General features: G+C 38.7%; 1 protein-coding gene across 1 annotated transcript in view; it reads right to left on the reverse strand.

The window, feature by feature from the left end:
- Nucleotides 1-2,972: 2,972 nt before the first annotated feature.
- fbxo41 (F-box protein 41) overlaps nucleotides 2,973-22,869 on the reverse strand; it is a 57,361-nt gene continuing 37,464 nt past the window's right edge. Inside the window, exons 5-14 of the mRNA XM_044347027.1 lie at nucleotides 19,321-19,394; nucleotides 14,481-14,869; nucleotides 11,036-11,274; nucleotides 10,807-10,922; nucleotides 10,098-10,250; nucleotides 9,839-9,934; nucleotides 9,611-9,729; nucleotides 9,016-9,174; nucleotides 8,449-8,564; nucleotides 2,973-7,227 (exon numbers count right to left, since the gene is read on the reverse strand). Of these exons, the coding sequence (XP_044202962.1) occupies nucleotides 7,165-7,227; nucleotides 8,449-8,564; nucleotides 9,016-9,174; nucleotides 9,611-9,729; nucleotides 9,839-9,934; nucleotides 10,098-10,250; nucleotides 10,807-10,922; nucleotides 11,036-11,274; nucleotides 14,481-14,869; nucleotides 19,321-19,394 (1,524 nt within the window). The 3' untranslated portion in view covers nucleotides 2,973-7,164. The remainder of the gene's footprint in view (nucleotides 7,228-8,448; nucleotides 8,565-9,015; nucleotides 9,175-9,610; nucleotides 9,730-9,838; nucleotides 9,935-10,097; nucleotides 10,251-10,806; nucleotides 10,923-11,035; nucleotides 11,275-14,480; nucleotides 14,870-19,320; nucleotides 19,395-22,869) is intronic.

The raw sequence follows: 22,869 nt of genomic DNA on the forward strand, positions 1-22,869 counted from the left end.
TCACTTAAACCCCCTCCACACCCATGGTTCACCAACACAGGTGTTTTCACTTATTTAGCCTGATTTGAACTCTTCTCATGTGTGGGCGTGTTTAGACTGAACCTAACTGAAGCATGCAGTTTGTTTTCTTGCACATGTTAAGACTTACAGTACACTGACATCAGCCAAACAAAAGTGGCCACAGAATGACATATCAACGTTGCATGAGAGCAACGTTGCACTTTGTAGGCTGATAGTGTAATATGCAAAACGGGGGGGAGGGGGGGGAGACACACTGTTAGATTAACGTCTCTGTATCCAAACACAATGAGTCACTGTTTCTGTTCTTTTCTATGGTTGACTGCAAATTCACCTGTCGAACGTATCCTGCTGATTTTGGCAGTGCAGCAGAACAAGAAATACATGCAGATATTGTCATTCTCATGGACCTAAACTGAAATGAATGACAGAGTGAATACTTGCATACATTGGTGCTTGTGTGACTACATTCTTACACTTTTGTCATATTCTTATTACTCCATAGAGCTGGTGACATCAAGCATTTTTCTACATAGCCCCACCCAACTTTAACTTGAGCAGAGGTCTAATTAGCCACAAGTGAAAACACCTGTGTGGGTGTGCAGGGCCTTAAAAGTCTAACTGAAATTAAATTGTCTTTTTTTGTATACTACAGCATACATATCTGCTTTATAAATCACTCATCTTGTGTTCTTCTGTGAGGAAAAAATCAAAAACCACAAGGGAGAAATTTATATTTTAAATTCTTTGATTTCATTATAGTTTTACATTATTTATATTAAATACTGTTCAATCAACCGTTTACATAGCTGGAGTCCTCATTTCAATACAGCAAATCAAATCCTGAATAGAGTGATAAAGTGATAGCATTCAATCACAGGCAGACAGTCACACTGAGCCTGATTGCATCCTGCTGCACAACCCAAAAGACTCTGAACAACAGCCCACATTATCCTTCCTACTAAAGTCTCCTTCTTATCTAACTTACAAACACGTCTTGTTCTGCACCTGCAGCTTGTTGAAGGAGCCACCAAAAAAACACTACAAAACACTATATTTTTGGAGAACCTACAGCTATTTAACAAGACAATAGGACAAGGGGAGGGATTCATAAATTGGTGTATTAATACTTAAATAAATTGTGCACTCTGAATCTATAAATTTATACAGGAAATAAAGGTTTTCTAAATAAATAATTGAATTTACAATATTTAATGAAAGTAGATATTATATTAAGGAGTTGCTAAAGGCCTCTCATCATGTACACATCATTCTGAGGCCTTGTTGTGGTAAAACTTTGGGAATCCACTGTGAGATGTAACCAGAGATCTCCTTCTGAAAGTGTCAAGGGCACAGAAACAGGCAGGTCTGCCAACAAATTCAGAGGCTGGCCAATCACAGCGCATGTTACATTTCATGGCAGATCAGCTAAGATTTGCCTCAGTTTCCCCCCTGAGCTCTGAGGACAGACATGAACACAGCTGAGCCTCATCAACACATGGTGGTTATGAAATCAGCTAGAGGGATTGTTGTGCATCGTAAGTCTGTGTGCAAGGACTGAAACCTTGTTTTCTATGTGCAGTCTACTCACCCTCCTCTCTCATTCAGACTGTTAGTTGGAAAGCAGAGAGAGGGAAACACAGAGGGACAAAGTTCTGGCAGGAGGCCCGGTCCAGCAGGGGAGTGCATGAGGCAACAGAGCAGATCAGGACTTAATCATTCAACTACAGACATCAGCAGAAGGTAAAGTCATCTGTTACACTGCTTTGGAAGTGCAGCTTCATTCACAAAACAAATTCACTATATGGGGAAACAAAGTTCTAAATATGTAGGAATGTCCTTGTTAAGCTGTAAATAAGAAAATGTCACTCAAACGACTTCATTAACAGTGGTAAACTTGGACAAATTTCATTGTACAGATTACAAGTAACACTATATAATGAAGAATTTATAAACTGTTATGATGATCAATCACTATAATACATATTATACTCGTAAGTAATTAATGAGAGGCATTAGAAGTATTTACCATGGCTACCATTTGTATTATTTATAATTAGTTACATGAACACATTGACAAATAATTTATAAATTACTTTTGCCATTGATTGTGAATAATTAAACTGTAATAATTTAACAATCTCAAAAGTTTGAGGGGGCAAAATACCTGCGAATATATCTCTTTGGTTGCTAAATGCTCCACTATGTTTACACGTCAGAACACAGCTGAGCGGTGAGAGTGAAACAAGACAGTTAAGTAAAACCAAAACAATGAGCTGAAAGATGCTAAAATGCTCCATAGAACTGCAGGAAACTGCACAGCTCAGATTACACATATACATTGTTAACATGGATTGATAAATTAATTTGTGCAATTTTAAGAATAGATTCATTCTATTTCTGTGCAGTATACCTTTTAAACCTGAATATAGTGTAATTTCTGGAGAATATCACTTAGAACAACAGGGGGCTTAGGCCACTTAGGCCACAAGGGGGCAGAAGCAAACAATTCAATATTTTTTTTTTTTTTTTTTTACAAATCCAACATCATCACTACTGTTAAGTCTACTTCTGGTTTGATCTCCACCAACTCCTGAGAAAAATAGGTGTCTTTAACCCCTTAACTATTTGTCCTTCTTCACCAGCCAGTCGCAAACTTTAATGTTAGCTGCTGTGTCCTGGCGAGCTAACATAAAGACAGTTCATCAGAGCTTTTATTAAGTACTTGCATTGGACCTTCGCACTGGTAACTGAGAAATGACATTTAAGGAAATAAACAGCAGCACGTCTTTCCAGACTGAATGTCCCAGTTCTTGATCAACTGTACACCTCACTGTCAGTTGTCAATGAAACATCTTTATATCAGCTTGAGAAACTGAACCCGTAATCAAAAGCTAGAGCTCTTGAAATTAAAAATGAAATGATTTTAAGAAGTAGCTGAAAGCAGTAGCAAATACAATTTAAAGCAGTTTTATTGATGACAACACATGAGTGAAAATGAGTAGTAAAACATTTCCATCTATTGCAGTCATCGTAGAAGGCTGATCATTTTTTGGGAACGTTTTTTTTTCAGCAACAAAATCTGTTTTTGTCGTTGTAGCAACAAGGACGATGTTTGTGGATCAATTGGCATACCTGTCGATGGTAGTCAAAAAAAAAAATAAAACAAACTGCACACTTAATTGCCCAGATAAGTGTTGAGGTAATATGTAAAATACTATTCAGATGAATGGGCAGAGTACAATCATTCATACATAAAATATGTACAGAGAGGTACATGAACACTCAGACACTGTTTTTCCAACTGCACAGTATGACAAATGCAGTAAAGGAGAAATAAAACTTGATTTTAAAAAAAATTAAATAAGGAAGTAAACATGAATGAGGAAGCACCTTGGTTTATACGCAATGCTTCAGGTTCTGAATCCGTAAAATAAATTAGAAATGATTCTGGTTGACATTTGGAGAGGCAGAGAATGGAGATGTAAGCCAAAATTATTCTGGCGTACTTGGCACCTCTAATCTGCAGTTTCAGAGCGTATAGACTCTGTAACATCTTCAGCAGGTCCATTATCACAATAAAGCAAAAGTACTGTTGGTATGAGCATGAAATCTACAGTATAATGCAAACGTAAAACAAAGGTTATGTTACTGTAAGACAGATACAAAAGGAGAGCATAAGGTCATATTGGCAATGAACCTAAAAAGCACTTGAATGTAGTTGAATCAGGTTCAGTCATTAACTTCCCAACCTATGAGACATGAAAGATGGTGTAAGAGAAAAGAGGCAAACTGTTCACTTATAGAAGTTCATATATGATCGTTGTGTTTCCCGCAAATCTTCTTTCCATGAAACCGAACATGTAAGTGAACAGTTCGTCTCCCGCTGACAGAAACCTGTGCCGTTTCTGACTAAACTGATGACCGACGGGCCCGTTAAAAGTGTTCAGGAAAAAAAGTGCATCATATTTTGTCAAATACTGAGAAATAGCTGAACATTAAAAACAACACTCTTATAATAAACATCTGAAATATCTTTTTTTTTTCTCACTAGTGCAACAACAGACTCGGTCAAATAAAGAGAAAACCTGCAGGCAATCAAAAGCTCTTTAACATCTAATAATTTTCTTGCCACAGTAGCAGAACAGTTAAGAAGGCAACTTAATGATTGATGCTCAAACACAAACATGCCAACATTATACACATCGCTCTTTTTTTATAGAAATAAATAGCTGAGTTATCATCTTTATCCTCTTCTTAAATAATTTCCATCTGTATATGACTCTGATGCACATTTAATATAAAGTATCTAATACACAACTGCAATTTCAACACTACTGTTATACATAATATAATTCTCTATGTTTATCTTTCATTCAACTTTGGAGAGAAAATGCTTACCGAATGAAGACCTGTAAACCTCAACTTTTTCCACTCATGAGTATGACCTTAATATTATATAACATCAAATGTTGGTCCTTTTTTTTCTCTTTTTTTCTCATTGTTTTATACAAACATTATGTACAGAGTAGCTGATAGCGAAGGCAGGATTGTCTAAAACTCAAAATCAACAAGTGCATTGTGTTTTCTCTATTGTGTCAGTAAAGTTTTACACTTTTCTCACAAACCTGTTTCCCTCAATGAAACCGGGTGGACAATCAGTACAAGTGTAAGATAATAATATGCAGTACTGGAAGAACATGAAGAAATGGACATCCACAAATGTTCTCACATATTGACTTGGAACACGCACATCATTATTACATTATGCAGCCACACAAGTCCTCATTAACATGTTTGAGTGTGAAGCAGAGACCAAAAACAAAAACGGCAGCCAACAGCTCTCCTCATCGGTGGGTTGTGAAATTTTAAAGAGCCCACATGACAAAAGCCTGCTCAGCATTTTTTGAAAACTGCCACCTTGCTCTGTTGCACACTCCGCCCACGGATGTTAAGATCTGTTGTAGAGACCAGGCTGGTTGCCTTGAGACAAATGAGATGTGCGAGGTAAAAAATGAACAGCATGTCGCAAGGGAGGAGACGCAATGTTCTACCTGACGTGTGATAGATTTTTTTTAACCTGTTTCAAAGCTGTGTGCGTGATTCCTTAGAATCAAAGTGGATATAAGTGTCTAATAGGAGCTCTGTTTAAAGAGGTGCTCCGGTGATTTTAATTATTGCACTTTTATAAAGTTGGGGGATTCAAAATCGAGTCAAAATCGATGCAGCAGAAGCAGAGAAATCCTTACTTTTGGTCCCTAGTATGGGTCACGCTCTAAAAATGCTTCCCATAATTCAACTCAAAGTATTTCTGTTAGCCTTGTAAACACCCACATTCTTCAAACCCCATGCCCCCGCAGGTTTTTATATTAAAGGTGTGCTGTTTCCAAGCTGAGATAACCCTGATGACATCACCGGGGTTTTTTTTTTTTCACAGTCTGAGTAGTACTCCTCACAGCTTCTAAACTGATTTTGTAAAAATCTGCGGAGTGCCCCTTTAAACTGATCTGCAGCTCCGAGGAGTTTAAACTCAGTGTTAACACTTGAAGTATTGCTACTCATACATATTTAAAGTTTCTGCAATGTACGCTGAAGCCAAGAATTACACCAAATCAAATTCCTAATTGAAAGGTGACACTTGAGGACCTGATCCCTTGGTTTTGAGTTCTGCAAAAATAGTTAAGGTGATACTTGTTCCATGCTGGAAAGGGCACAACGTGTCAAATCACAAAAGCTGGCTGTCGGCTGTGTAACTGCCTGAAAACACCAGCAGAGGGAGTCAGAGGACGTCAGCTGTAAATGATAAATGAGGATTGTACAGAGGCTCGTGACGAGTCCTATGAATGGCACCGTTGAGTATGGTAAGGTATGAAATTCACGTGATATATCAACACTGTAACACCTCTACACATCTGGAGACCATGTTCAATATGAAACACAAAACCACATCTTCAAATCAAACTCCAATACTGTCGAGTTACTTTAGATTTGAAGAGATTTAAACATCTGCCTTTGCGTGGTCCCTCTTCCCTCATTAATGGCACATTGGAGAAAACGCTCGCTGGAATGAGGACAGACAGACGACTGTTACAAATGGCACCGGTTTTTTGAGAGAAATGAGTTACGGATCATCTTCGAGCCTTGTGCATCAAACACGGAGTCCACGTTTGAGTCCTGTATCCGATGATCGGGAAGCAGAGGATGGTACGGTAGAAGAGGCTAAATGCATCGCTGCCATGCAGTGGCTAGAAGACGACATGTTAGTAAAGGTGGTCTGTGCGTTAACTCTCTCCGCTGTGCCTGGAGCTGGTGCAGCATGTTTCTGTTTCTGGGTGGAAGCAGTAGGTGTTTCTTCTGAGAGTTAAAAGATGTCCAGTTTCAACATAGTGCAGGGCAGGTAGCAAGAAAAACCATTTATTCAACCCTCGGCTAGTCTATTTATGCACTCACACATCTGCACACACACAAACATATAAAGCCTCTGTGTTAAGACCCTTACTCGTGGATAAGAGAGCTCAAGATCTCTTAAGAAATTCAACTTCTCAACAATTCCTTGCAATCATTTAAATCTCCTTCAAAGTGGAAAGTATGTACGCCGTATAATGTGCTGCTGCCCACGAGCACTTGGTGCTGAAGGTCTCAGGTATACGTCAAGCATTTATATAGAGTCAGACAGTTAAATACAGCGCTGTCACCTGGCTCCAGGCATTTCAAGAAAGCGGTCTGGCTCTGTGCGACGACACGATCCACTTTTGAAAACAAAAGACGACTGAGAAAGAGGATGTCTGACAGTTTTGTTGAGTACAGTTTGAGACAGGCCCTTCATCGAATATATAGTGCCTTTGTTGAAGTGTTTGCAGTCCGAATAAGCTCCCAAACTGGTTTTATGTCATTACCAATACATAAGAGATACTGATTTCCACTCCTGGAGCAGTGAATGAGTTTTTCTGTTTCAAGTTTGTCCCTGTGTAGTATGCACATTGAGCCTCAGGTCCTGGTTCATCATTGTGGCGTTCTTCCGTTGTTTCTGTGAGTGCTGCAGATGTTATTCAACCCAATGGAGTGGGCCCAAAACAGCTGGGTCTTTTTGATTGACTGGAGCCGAATGGCGCCTCTCCAAGACTTGAAGAATCTGCACGAAAGATGTTAGCAGAGACTGTCTGCTTTCACGTGGAGGATTTTGGAGAAGCCTGGTCTCTTCTTCAGAGCCTGAAAGAAAAAGAGAGGGAGGGACATCAGAATCTCATTTCTATGAAGGCAACCTGTAAATGAATTTTTCCAATTATCTGAAGGCCAAATATTCTATTTTCTCTCTTTTTATATTCTTCTGTTGAATGTGTAAAATAACAGATGTCTCATAAAAAAAAAAACCCTGTAAAGCACTGAGTTGCAGCAGGTTAAGGATGACTGTTTTGCTTCATAAGTTTCACTCTTAAAGAGCTTGCTTCAAAAAAGGGATGATTAAATATGAGAGGAGAGCTTTGGCTTCCTTTTCACAGGAAACTTGAAAAGGGAAAGATAAAAATAAATCATAGCTGTTTGCAGATTTTGGAGAGGTTACCTAACTGCTGTGAGTAACTTCCCCATCTTGTAAGTGTAATACCCATGAAGAAGTCACTATAACTGACTCATAAAAACAAAACAGAAATAAAAACCTGGGATTTCACAGCCTTTAAATCTCTTAAATGTTTGTGTGTGGTCAGGTCGACTGTAAGAATGACCTCTCACAATAAGCCTCTGCTTAGAGTGAGTTAGCAGCAGCACATCTCACAACCAGCCATCATGGAGACTTTAAGGACTGAGTCACGGTTGAAACAGTGTGTAGTCATAATAAAAATAGACGCATCTTATCTGCTGAACAGCTTTCGCCTGTTAGTCATGTGTATACAGTTGTGCTAAAATCCAAGAACATGTCGGCTTAAAAAAAGGAATCTAAATTCACAATATGAGACTACTTGTGACCATGAGCTTTTTCTGACATTTTATAGACTATCGATTAATTGAGAAAATAATTGGAAGATTAATTGGTAATGTAAATAATTATTAGCTGCAGCCCTAGAACATCTATAAGCCTGGGCTTTCTATGTGTATCTGTATGTACATCCAGAGTTGGTGAATCAACTATTCCAAGATTTTTTAACATGTTGTCCACAGTTACATTATGTAGAATTAGTGAGAAGAAAGCTGGAATATTTGGAAAGCCATTCAGTGCAAGTCAGAAAATGTATTTGTTCAATTTGTGCACACTATGCAGGGACTATATCTATATTAAAAACATGCATAGAGGCTGTAATATTAACAGCTTTTTCATTTGCTTTAACTTTTTGTGTTGATTTTGTCTGTGAATAGTATCGCATGTTTTAACAACTGAAAAAACCTGTATGGTGCTCTGAAAAGTGTGTCCTACTATAGATACTGAGGTGCTGTTACCTGCAGCTTGTTAACCATCTCATCAAACAGTTTTCTGGCTTCAGGGCTGTTGGGGTCCTCAAAGTAGTCTTCTATACCGATCTGAACCACGATGGATTTCAGGTTGCGGCACACACCTACATGGGTGGAAGGAGGATTCAGGGAATATTGAAATGGAAATCATCTGGGTTTTCTTAAATTAAATATGTAATAAAAAAAACATGAGAAATACATAAATACATTCTCATTTTGCATGATATGTATGTGAAGCAGGCAGCAGACCTCAAGTGACAACAACAGGCAGTAAAATGTTTTGCTGTGAGTCATGTTTTTATTATTCCTACAGCGGTTTTAGTGTCCCTTGGTGGTCTAACCATAGCCAAAATATTTTGGCTGTCTGGCTATAACAATAACTTTGTAATTGTGGTAACTGTAACGTGAATCACTGGATAACTCTACAGAGCATATCCTACAAATGTTGTATGAGATGTACACAATACTGTCAGTGCTTCTATTCAGCACCTTTAATGCACACGTACAGTACAGTATTGTGTGACAAATATTAACTCAGATAGTTTTCAGACTCACTGTTGAAGTGGAGCAGGGCTTTGGGGGTGACGGGTGTAGAGGTGAGCACCAGCATCTCCAGGCCTTTCAGGCCCTCTCTGCAAACCTCTGCTGCCACCTCCTGGTTGATTTCACTCACATGGTCCAACTCCAGCACCTGCAGGCGCATGCAATTCCTCGCTGTAGAAAGAGGGAACATAAAGTGGGAGAATGTCGAGATGATACACAGCAGAGGTGACAGCACATAAAGGGTTGTTTACATTTAAGATCTGTGCCAATTGTGGCTGAAATGCAATACATGTAGTGTAATATAGTAATAGATGTATTTTTTAAAACTGAAGTTTAATATTAATACAGTTGAGATTGTTCATGAGAACATTTTTGATTCTTTGTTATGTCATGTCTTGACACACTCGTACCATTTCTCTATCATCTAGCAACAAAAGTTACATCACAGTTCCTGCATATGTGAATGAGTTCATGATTTAAAAGTGTGCCGCTACTGGAATTCTCATGAATACTCACACTCATAAATAATGTATTTTCATATTGTAGCTGAAATAACTGCAGTGGACGTAAGCACAAGTTGAACTATCGTTATATAAGCAACACTTACCCAGTGAGGCCAGCCCCTGAATGCCACATCCGGCCCCACCTACACCGAGAGCACGGAGGTGTGGCCAACATCGTCCAATGGTCTGCAGGCATCGGTTACTGAACCGAGCAGGTTGCTGGCTAAAAGAGAAAAAAATGAAAGCCACGTGCAGTCATTTAATAACCTCAGCATAGTCGCCATAACATGAAAGTCTCAAAGGTATCTATCTATTATTTCCACGTGTATTACCATGGGTGTAGTGGTGCCACCTGTAGAGAGATAATGTCTCTACAACCTGCTCCGAGGGCCCAGATCACCTCCTGGCCAACTGGGTCTGTGGCGCTCCTGCAACACAACACATATGCACAGTTTGTGTCTATATTACATACATGTGAGGGTTTGAGTGCAGTTTTATAGGCTCATTCTGTCACTGAGGTTCAACTGAAAATTCTGTGCTTGATACATTTGTCAGGGTGCAAATTTCTAACACAGTTCTAGGTGGGTATACCTGTAAGTTACAGCCTGCAGAGCTCGGCAGTAGCAGCTGGCCAGCCAGAGGGAGCGGTCAGTCAGCAGGTTGGGGCAGTGAGAAATCTTTAGTATCAGTAGGTTACTTCCTGTGGCCTTTAGCAACGCCTCCAGACCCTCCTCCAGACAGCCACTAAGACGTAAAGGAAGGTTGACAAGAAAATACAGGCAGAGACACAGCAGAGGAGGTAATTCTCCTGTCCTTCAGCGCAGCACTTCATCTATTTATAGCACATAACAAAATGTTCCTACAGTGTATTTGGCAATATATGCAAGAGGCAGCATGTCCATGCAGGGTCTGCACATTTAAAGAGCAGCTTTGAGCTGTAACATACTCAAAAAAAACATTTAGACACAAACAATTTTACTGCTCATATCAAACATCTATTTGTCTTCTTTCAGGAAATGAAAACAAATGTTTTATATGCTGAACATAATCAAACAGCACAAGCACATCGGTATTCAATCACTTATGTTCCTCTTCTTGGCCTCCTCTCATCAATCACAGTCTGAAGAGTCATTTAGCATGTCACTCAGTTCAATAGATGGCAAAGCAAAGAGCTTATCGAAGCCAAAACAACACACAATGTAGTAATAAGCATCCCAAAGTTAGATTTTTCTAAACTGTGTGTTGGCTTTGACATCCTGCCTGTATTTGTGTCTCTGTTTCTACTGCATGTGTATCTCACCGTGTGCTTTTAAGGTAGTCCTCCTTGGTTTCCTTCTTGCCACGCTGTCGTGGTTTGAGGTTTTGCAGGATGAGTGAGTGCGTCTGAGTGCACCACTGAGACAGTGTGCCCAGGAACTACAAGAGACACATCGAAATAAGTGAAGATCTTCATAGTACATAGAAAGGGTGATTCAGTTACACTCCTTTACATGCTGCTGCTGTTTACTGTTGACAGCATTACTTTTCACCTTGGAAGAGATGCGAGCGTTCTCCAGCAGAACTCTGGTCCAGACGGCCGGGTGACGAGCCACAAACCTCCAGTTGCGGCAAACCTCAGCAGTTCTCAGCAGGGTTTTAGTGTCCAGGTAGGTGAAGATGCAGAAGAGAGCGGCACGCATCTTCAGGATCTCCGGACTGATCACCTCGTTGGATTTGGATGGGCTCTTCTCATGACGGCAGGGCTTGTTGTAGCCTCCTTCTGATCGACCTATGTGAAGAAAAAAGTCTTTTGTAGTCTTTTTACCACTGGAGATCAGCTGCTTAAAGTATAACAAATGGACTATTTTTGATGTTTAGCTCTTGATGATGAATTTTGACATAAAGTTTTCAAGGATTTCTTTGCTTTTCTCTGCTTTGAAGTTAGGAAGACACCATATGTTTAAAGCGTCAGTTGTTTACTCTGCTGTGCAATTTACCTGTATTATTTTTATAACACCATGTTTTTATGACATCAGTGACAGAAAAAAAGAGTCTAATGTATCAACACATAACTTACATGTTAGCAATCAGCAATCAGTGAATGTTCCTCATTGTGCTAGTGTCCTGTTGGGTGGGTCAGTGGGTGGCAAAAGGTCAAAATTACGCAATTTCTAAAGTTATAGAGGGCATTTTATTTATTTATTATTATTTATTTATTCATATAAAAAATGAAAAAGTGAACTTGACTTGGTAACTCTGTGCTTGGAGAGATGGTCTTAATTTTTTCTACTTAGTTTATTGTATTTCCTAACAAGGATGTAGATGTAAATTGCCAGAAATGTTAAAAAAGATATCCTGTCACATGGTGGCGCCAACCTTCAACAAGACACTAAATAGGATTACATAATTTTTTTTTTCCTCTTTTCATTTTTATCCTCTGTATTGCTATCTATTGGCTGATACTATATGTCCAATCCAAACCCGGCTCATTGCTCCCAGCAAGATTGCTCCTAGATGACTCATTTTCATCTTCGGCCTTGGAAGGAGTCTGCTCGCAGCCATCAGGGCTATGAACCATTGCTTACACTCTTCCTCTTTCTCTCTCTCTCTCTTTCTTTTTCTCACTAACACCACCTACGCTCAAGGCTGCCAAATGAACTAAAAAAGCCGAGCTGTGTGTTACATGCGGAGAAAAAGCCTGTGTGCATGTAGATACATACCATCTGATAAAACCTGGCAGAGACTCTCCCAATAAGGAGAACTACGTCAGAGCCGAGGAATGCCAGTAACATGTTGAGTGTTACATGAGACAGATCTTTGAGTTAATGGGGCCGTCATAGTGGTTCATACAGATTTGTCATAGGGCTCTAGCCCAGTTTCTCTCTTTCCCTGACTACCCCGGTCCACCTGGTATTTATAAGAAACCCGACAGCAGGTGGGGAAAAATGGAGGGCAGCAGCAGTGAGTTTAAGGATCTTGGCACGGCAGGAAGTTAACAGAGAGATGTACAATCTGTGATGGAGCTGAAAAAAAAATCTTCAAGCATGACTGGCTTTCCAACTTGGCTCTCTCACAGAAGCACAAAGCTTAGTATGAGAGGAGAAACTGAGACGATACATCAGATAAATAGTGCTCTCTCAAATAAAATATGTTCAAGGTCTACCATAGATGCACACACACACACACACACACACAGAACAGAGAAAGTATACTGTAGTACTTGTAGCAATGTATGACTTGGTTTACTCATCATCTACAACAGACATGCTTATGGTAAACAAAACAGTGTAAACACCTCCTGAAATAAATAAACTGTAGCTAAATAAATCAGAATTGTCATCACTGCAACAAATCTGGATCATATCAGACTGCACTGCATGCCAGTTAGTATTTATAAACCTTAAAATATACATTCATCATGTCCCTGTTTAGATATTATTTTCTTTAAAAATGAACACCTAGTGACACACGTGCAGAATCACGTTAATTTTTCTTACTGAATTTGGGGAAACTTATAACTGCACTATACTTGTATTTTTGGTATATTCTGTTTTGCCTATTTGTATCTAATTTCATGTATCTACTTTTATCCTATTGTAATTTATTTAATTCTTGCATGTGCTTTTAAATGTCATTTTCTCACCTTACGTAAAGCGCTTTGAGTCACCTCTGTGTTTGAGAGATGCTGCACAAATAAACTTGTCTTGCCTACATAAAAAACAGATGAACAAGGGAGCAATAACATCTATTTTGTTCTCTAAAAACTACACATTCACATATGGTACTATGAAAGCACATTATACTTTCATATACTGCACTTTGATTATAATTTATTAACCCTAAAGTCAACATCTACTATTTTGTGCATACAATCACAAAAACAAACACTTGACATTTAAAAAAAAAATCAAATATCTTCCCTTCCCTGTTAGTTAGTTTAAACTCGAGACTGCTGTTCATCTTTGTGAGAGCAGTGTTGGATATATTAATAATAATTCTGTTAGTGTTTGGTTGATGCACCTGCACCTTGGACACATACAGTATGATGTGACATCTTTGGAGTTCACTTAGTTTTCTCATCACGCTTTAAATTCACATATCAGATATCAATAGCTGACGAATGCAGCTAATAAGTATTTTAGCTAGTTGTTTCAGGGTCAAGTTACATAACCAGAATCACTAGTTTATCACAGAAGGCCTTAAAATCTGTACAGCATACTAGAGCTGCAATGATCAAGCAATCGACAGGAAGTTAAAAAACTATTTCATTTAGTCATTTTTTAAGCAAAAATGCCAAGAATTTGTTGGTTTCAGCTGATTTCATGCTTTTCTTTGTCATATATGAGGGTAAACTAAATATCTTTTGGTTTTGGACTCTTGGTCTAAATAAACAAGACATCTAAAGACATCACCTTTGAATCTGGAAAATTATAACGACAATTTTTCACTATTTTCTAACATTTTTATAGACCAAATGATAAATCAGTTAATCAAGAAATTAATCTGCAGATCAATTGATAATGAAAATAATCGTTAGGTGCAGCGTTAGAGCATGCAACATTCTCAATCCTTGGACCCATGATTTGGGAAAAGGAAAAACTTGTCATGAAATTACATAAACACCAAAAAATTTGTAGCAGTGTTGTGATTGCGCTGTAAGTTCCTTCAGAGTTTAAGTCATTTTTCAAGTGTTGACATTGTTGTGTCTACACACTGCAGCAGACATGTGGCCTCTTCCCTCCATGTTTACCATATAAGCTCATAGCTGATCTGCGCTCCTCTCAATTTGTAGAATGAGTTTGGTTAGTGACACAGCTCCTGAAATATTACAGCGACTCAGCCTGACCTAGATCCACATCAGTCACTGCTCTTATGGGAGTCATACCGAGCCCTTTGTTCTATGAATCCCATGTGTCTGAGTTACTGGCTGGATGGTTAGATTGGAGAGAGTATGTGAGATACAATATGTGCATTTCTAAGAATAAGAATCCTCACCTGCATTAGGGCGATATCCGGCCCTGCTGTGGTGAGGATAGGGGGCGGCAGACTGCTGGACTTCAGCCACAGCTCTCCTCTCTTGCTCCCACATCTCCACTTCAGACTCGGTGGTCCGGGAGCCCACGTCTGACACGTCTCCCTCCTCGCCTTCAGTGCTGTTCCTGTAAGGTCGCCGCTGCCAGTTCTGGATGGCCTGTTTACGGAGACCCCAGTTTCTCGATCCTCCACCGCCGCATCCGGGTGAGCGCTCGTAACCCCCCTCGCCCAGCCGGCACTGCATGTGATAGTACTGAGCCTCGGGACAATCCTCCATAGGATGCATCTCCACGCTGTCACTATCGTAACCACCAGAGCCCTGTGAGACGGACTTGATTCGCCCTGATGCTCTGCAGAAAAAGAGAAGGAAGTGAGCGATAAGTAGCAGAACTTAACAGTAAAACAAATTATGACTGAATTGTTCTGAAATGTTTTTTGTATAATATCACCTGAATGGTCCATATTATATTCTGAAGATTAATAATGAAAATCAACATCATGATGTAACAAAGAAAATATATAGAAGTTTCATCTATTCATGATATTTTTTTAACAAACAGAGTCACAATCAAGTCTCCAAAGGTGTGTATTTGAACTTTTCATGGTCTATTTTTCCTATTTTCATACAGAAAAAGAAAAAAAAAAAATTGCACTGCCTGAAGAAGATCACTGTTGCAGATATTCTTTACTATTTTTAATACATTCACACCACAATTATGACTAGACTGAAATAAAAGTATTTTATGTCATTTTGAAAATTAACACGTTACTATGTCATGCCATGTTTTCACAGAATTAACAAAGATACGCAGACATACTTCCACTTGACACTTAGCGAAGATAAAACTAATTACTTACGGTAGATACTGCAGGTGATAAGCATGACTCTGCTAATCTAACGGCCTATTCACCCATATTCACCCATACCCTATTCACGCTGCACAAAAAAAAGCTCCTGATGAAAACAGTACCATCTTTACATCTGCTCTTAATGCTTCAGTTACTTGTTCATCTGATTCTTCTGATTATTTGTCTTAGAAAACAGTTCTGTTCTTTCTGCTTTGTGTGAGATTCACGTCCACTGAGGAAATCAGCAGGTTTGGTATTTAATTTGACAATATCGGATGCACTGAACCTCTGAAACCAAAATTAACCACAAATAGGTGCTGTATGACAGAGCTGCATTTCACAGGATTTCTAGTAGAATGAGGGCAGCTTTTGTACATACGTACAGCTACAGGACTTAAAATAACACAAGTAATGAGCGGTTACAAATATCAGCTTCTCAAAAACTAGGACATTTTTCTTTCATTCTGCGTTTCTTCCATCTCACTACTCGCTCCTTTTTCTCTCAGCATAATAGTAAGAGTCAAAGCATCAGCATATATGTCTTTTTGGGACAAAAAGAAGAAGAACCACAGGTAATACTGCAGGTAGCACTCACCAGTGCTTGCAAGTGAAAAGGATGCACAGAAGATGCTAAGATGCTAAGTCACAAATAACCACTGATGTTTGTTTACGGTTTCACGATCAAAACTGGGACACTGACAAAAACTGGGTTTTTAAATTCTCTAATGAGCTGGTTGTAAAGTAGAAACGTGATAAAAACAGTAGCACCGCTTTAATGTTTTGACAACATTAAATCAACTTCACGAGATAATGATATGAATTGATCTCAATCCCAAGCAACATATGATTACCGATTGCTAATTAGTTATTTCACTGTGTGTGTGTGTGAAGCATCAGACAGCAAATATAAAACAACTCAACAATCAGCGGCAGAAGAAACACACTCCCTCCTGTCTCATCTCACTGCTTGTGTTGTTTCCTACTACGCACATCAACTTTAAAAGATGGATTACACTTCATTCTGAATGTTAGTTTTTATGTCCTGATAGTAGCATTCTCAAACAACACAGAGAAATACCTGCGATAAACTACATTTACATCAGAAGCTTTTGAACTTTAAGAAGAAAATCTTGATTTGGGATCCATGCATATGGATTCTGTTACAATTACAAACCGATTGCTATTATACATGAGCTATGGAATACATAAAATTGATACATGCAGACTTGTGATGATGTCAAAAAATATCTTGATCCTTGATGAAGAGCTATTAATAACCCGAGACAGAAGGCTTTGCGGGTTGCTGTTGAGCCACGGTGTGTGTCGTGTCATTCATGATTCAATGGGGAAGGCCTGACATGTTCTGTCTGACGTCACGTTAGAAAATACATTTACATATCAACTGACAGTTGTGTTAGTCAGGGTATTAATGGTGCGACCATGTGTCAGAAATCTCCAGCAGAGATCCAGAAATACTTCAGTCAGACCTCATGCGGAGAGACGTCCAACCAGCACTGTCTCTATTGGCTGAGATGGAATCTGTGCATCACACGGTTCAACACTGTACTACATATAAATATCTTAATGTGGATGTCAATGTGTGAAACCACACTCTATCCTCAATAATTAACAGGCTACTTGTCAGTTATTAATGCAGTCTACTAAAATGTAATGAAATAGAGAAAAATGCCCATCACAACTTCTCAGAGCCCATGAAGACATATTCAAGTCGTAATAATAAATCAAGGAAATCAGCAAATTCTCACATTTGAAAAGCTTGAATCAGCGAATGTTAGGCAGTTATGCTTGATAAATGTCTTAAAGGGGACGTATCATGCATATTTCCAGGTCTATATTTATATTCTGAGGCTCTACTGGAATATCTTTGCATGATTTTCAGTTCAAAACTCCTTATTTATCTTATGCTGGCACTTTATGCAGCTCCTCAGTTCAGCCTCTGTCTGAAAAAGGCTATTTTGAAAGCTTCCTCTCAGTAAACATGGGTGCCTGGTTATGTTTTAAATTGGGGGAGCAAATTTAGAAAGATACATAATTGGTGGGGAGGGTCGGGGGTCCTAACCCCAGAAAAAAAATTTAATTTAAAACAAATGTCCTGCATTTCTAAACCACCCAACTGCCATGAACACACACAAAAATTATTGTTTGAAGTTGTTTCTTCAATTGTTTGAAAATTAGGCTATAGTTTGAAATAAATTATGGCTTTGTAAAGGGTAATAAAGCGGACTGTCTTGTCTCCATAGCAATTGTAGCTGATGATTATGGGTATGCTAATGTAGCCAAAACTGACAAAAAAAACCTTTATTTCTCGGAATCAAAGGAGAAATAATTCAAACTGATGGCCATAACATTAACCTATCATATTGTTGAGTTAACAAGGACACTTTTGTGTTTCTATGTTGAAAAATGTTAAAAATATCATTAAAAGAAAACCTTAATACGGTAACAGTGAGGAAAATACTTCCAGCAGGGGATCCAGAGCAGTTGCTCTGAGCATCTAGTAATGACGCAGATGGGTTTACATTGGAGTTCGTTGAAATCCAGATTGGTCTCATACAGACGCTAAAGGGCACCTTGTACGTCAGTATCAGACACCAGGGAGTGTGACAGAGCATCAGTATTTGACAAACCAACTTAAAGGGTGGTCCAAAAATGTGTGATTTTTTATTACTTGTTTTTGTCAGTTGCTGAAAATAGTAAAATCATCATTGATATAGGCTGCTTAAATATTATCACCTGATAGTGGGGACTGTATGATGTTTATTTTTAAAAAGACAAAAAGCAGGGTAGCAAAACCATAACTTTGCTCCCCCTAATTGATGGAGATTCATTTGTTGCACTTGCTCCATTGCCCATTATGTCTATGTACCTAACCAAACAGTAGTAGTAGGATTGTTTTTTATATTCACTTATTTTTCTCGTTCTTAACTCAAAATTGACTTACAGAAAACATTTTTTATTTGTTAATGTCATGTTTTGGAACTTTGACCATGTTTAACATAGACATCTGATATAGCAGTATATACATGACAGAAAATCACAAAAATCATGATATGTCCCCTTTAAATGATTCACAGATTATGAAAATGATTGACAACTGATTTTGTATTGGGTGACTAAGTAGCTGTAGTGTGCAATTCAGAAAACTTAATCAAATGTTAGTTCACTACTTGCTGAGATGTAAAGTGTGCAGCCCAGCTGAACAGGGAGGGACCCTTGTTCCAAGAAGGGTTTGTGGAAATAACTACAATCTCCTGACTTTGAATTTTAACTCATGTGCGAAAGACAAAATAATATGAAATCACACAGGGAGTTACCATGGCACTGCCACTGTTTCTATTGTTTTTATGAGGTTCTCTAACTTCAGCTGCCGTGCTTATAAACATTCATAAACATGGCTGACATTGTGCCCCATAAGGCGGGGGCAGCGAGCACAGTAGATGGTGGTTAAATGATCTGGGGTTCCAGGGGAGCTTTTACATTTCCATATAACTGACAGATTGTGTTTTACTCTAGGTATGAAAGATGAGGTGCACTCAATTCATGTAACAGCCAAGAGCCTCAAAATCTCCAGTCAAACCAGAAAACCAGGTTTCTGTCCAAATGAACTGATAGACAGAGACTACACAGTTCCCTAAACAACTGACCCTCTGCTCCAGGCACTCTATTAATACAATACCTTCCCTATTATTATCTTAAGAAAATGTGCAAGAAAGACAAAATGATTCCTAATTATATCACATGTAATATGGCCACTGAGAGCTTGGATAATCCTCTCTTTATTTGATGGTTAAGTGTACCAGTAAGTGTTACTTGTACCATAAAGCTCCTTACGGCACAGTAGTTATCTGGATGGATTATATTTCAGACTCAAGGTAAAAGGTCTGGCTAGGTTTGAAATCATCCGTGTAAAAGGAGCAGTGTGCTTACTTACCCTGTGCTGGGGGAGGAACGTCGGTCTGACACTTGGTACATGCCCCTCGTGCTCCCGGAGAGGCTGGAGTTTCTCTGGAGGGAGACATGAAGATACAGATTAGAAAGAAACGTTTTATTAATAAAACATCTCGGTACTCCAAAGCGAGATAAGGTTGTGTAAGATTACAACCCGGAAGAGTGGGTCACATACTTTATGCTCTGGCTGTATCATTCATTTGTTCCCAACTGGCAATATACAAGTGACTTCAGGTGGTTAGGATAGTTTTTAATGGGAGAAATGTGGGTGTAATATTTTATACAGGGACTTAATATATGTCATAATAAATTAGTATTGCTATTAAAATGACAAAAGTGCACTGCTTAATAAATTCCCAATGAAAAGAGGTAAATCTAACAGTAAATCAAACAGTATCCTGCAGTATAAGTCACCACAGATAGATTTTCTAAACATTATTCAAACCAGCTCTGACAGTTCAGCTCAGGCAAACAGAATATTATGAAGATTGAAATAAATAACATCACTGATCTTCTACTCAAAGACATTGGGCATATTTTGTGTGATTTAATCTTCTCACAGATTTTAGCATGTATAGTACAACTGATGAGAGAAGCTGAGAAAATGATGATGAGTCATAGATGAAGAAGAAGCTTGTTCAGACTACTGGGATCATTTAGTCCTGAGGGTGGCACAAGAGGAAAAGCTCAGCACGTGTCCGACATTTGGAGGTTTTGTTCTTTGAGGAGCCTGAATGTGTTCAATGATTGAAAGTGGTATTAAAGAGACGGCCAGGGGTCACCAAAAACCTCAAGATAATTATATGATTGAGATAATCTAAACTCAAAAATCCACTTAACAAGTTTTCAGAGCTTTAAACCACATCTATACTATAAAGTTTTATACAAAATAAATTTGGTTATCATATCATTATTATTATCTTAGGTCTTCATTTGGAAAATGGATGCTCTGCTTCCAAATTCAAGAATGAACATCCATGTTCAAATCAAGATACATTTTGGGTGGATCATGATTATCCTTAGTAAATTTGAATAAAAACCCAGCAATTGGTTTTCAAGATACTTTGACAGAGACTGCAGAGTTGTTTAACTGTAAACAAAAATGAAAACAGGCAGAATTAGAAATTATAATGTAGGGATCCTGGATATTTACTGCAAATTACATGGAAATTCTTCCATTAGACTTGTGTCCAAAGTTGACAATTTGGCCTGAGGGTGGCGCTACAGACAGGTTTATGAAGTGCTTAAAATGGAAAGGATTCATCCTCTGGGGAGCAAGAACATGCTCCCTCATTAACACCATGAATGAATATCCAGCATAAATATGAATACTAAACATCCTGCCATTTCCTGACCATAGTAGTAAAGATATCTTACCGTGGATGGACAATGGTTGGACCGACTGACTAATCAACATTTCAATCCTCAAGCCCCAACTTTAAAGGGGAATTCCACCAAATTTACACATCAAAGTCTGTTTACAGGTCTTGGGGAGAACAACTGCATATGTGAAAAAAGTTATGTAAAACCTTTCATGGCTCCAGAGGGAGCTGCGTGAAATTTTGTGAATTCAATCTCATGATGTCACTGTCTAAGGGCCATATTTTCGTGGAGGTGCAATTACTAGCACAAGCAGCGCTCTGACCGTTTGGTATTTTCTGATCTTGAAACTCGCCTTGCATGTCTGTGTGGTATTTTTGGTGACCAGCACAGAACATACGGTGCGCAGGTGGGAGGAGAGGTGCAGACTGGTGGAATGTTCATTCAAATGAAGCAGCGCAAAGACAGTTCTTGTCTTTTGTTGACATTTGGTCCTAGACGTTGCGCTAAAAACCGACGTCTCAGAACCATGTCTATTTGTGGCACAACGTCAATCTGCTGATACTTTGGTGATTTTATCAACAGGATCAAACTAAATATTTGTTGCAGACATGTTGCCACGACAGATTAATGTTTAAAATACAAATAATTAATTTCAACGAAACACTCTCCAACCAAAATCGGCACAGAAAATAAAGTTTCATGTGGTTAAGGCAGGAAAGTCAGCAAATCAGTCTACATAGATTTATAAATATATGTGGATGATTCTTACGGTATCTGCTTCCCACAGCTGTTTATATTGTACGAAAAGCTTCTCCTTCAGTTCATTAAATCCCTGCAGCATCTGAAGGCAGCAGGATTGATATGTTGATAAATCTGCAGCTTCTAATTAGAGAAGTGCCAGAGAGCAATGCCATTATGCTCGACCGTTCACTGTGTTTAACTTCATTAAATCACCTGAAAACAACACCAGGCTGATACAGTATAATTACACACACCTCTACACACATCAGACTGGTCGGTTATAACTCAATATCTTTTCCAACTTTCTTTTTAGCAGAAGTAACGTCTTGTGTTTTACCCTTGAAACACTTTGCAGTGCAAACGCTGTTGTGTAACATTAATTACTAAACTATGTGACCATGTACAAAGCGAGATACATGAAAATTATTTCTGAAATAGCGGTGTGATATAATCATATGAACAACTTTACCAAATCAGTTTCTTTAGTTTTTATTTCTATTGTTATTTTAGTAACTAACTGATGGAAAATCATACTCCATCTGTCTTTGGGTGCAGATTTGTGGTGATGTGTGTTCATGTCATGACGCTCTGAAGCATCTGGACATTTCCTGAAGAAAAGCTTTCTGTTAGTTGAGCTGTGATTGGCACAACTGTTTCAGAGCTACGAGAGCATCAATGTGACTGGCTGAGAGAGTATTTAACTGCTCTTATCAAAGTTCTGAATAACATTGACCTCAGCATTGATTCTCTGTCTCTGAGTCTCTGTCCTTGTGTTATTGGACCTTACTGCTGCATTTGATATGGTTGATCACAACATACTAATATACAGACTAGAATACTGGCTTGGTCTCTCTAACACGGTCCTGAATTGGTTCAAGTCCTACCTTCAAGACTATTTTGTATCCATTGGTAGCTGTGCATCAGAGCGTCTCCCAACAATGTGTGGAGCGCCACAAGGGTCAATTCTTGGACCTCTGTTTTTAATCTTTACATGCTCCTGTTAGCTGAAATTATTCAAAACATTAAGGTTTCTTATCACACAGTTCAATAGACGCACTGGAACAGTGCGTGAAACAAATTAGTAGCTGGATGTTCAAAAATTTTCTCCTGTTAAACGAGGACAAAACTGAAGTCATTGTTTTTAGGGCCAATGAAGAAAGACTTAAACTCTCACCTTAACAGTCTGTCCTTGAAGAGTAAAAATCAATTCTACCACCTTAAAAATATCACAAGGATCAGAGACTTGATGTCAAAACAAGATCTAGAGAAACGTACTTTTATCTCTAGCAGGCTGGACTACTGCAATGGAGTGTTAACAGGTCTGTCTAAGACAGCAATCAGACAGATTCAGCTGATCCAGAATGCTGCAGCCAGGGTTGTAACAAGGACCAAAAGAGCTCAGCATATAACTGCAGTTCTCAGATCACTACACTAGTTACCAGTTTCTCAAAGAATCGACTTTGAAATA

The sequence above is a fragment of the Thunnus albacares genome, chromosome 3 (assembly GCF_914725855.1).
Source record: "Thunnus albacares chromosome 3, fThuAlb1.1, whole genome shotgun sequence".
Taxonomy (NCBI): Eukaryota; Metazoa; Chordata; class Actinopteri; order Scombriformes; family Scombridae; genus Thunnus; species Thunnus albacares.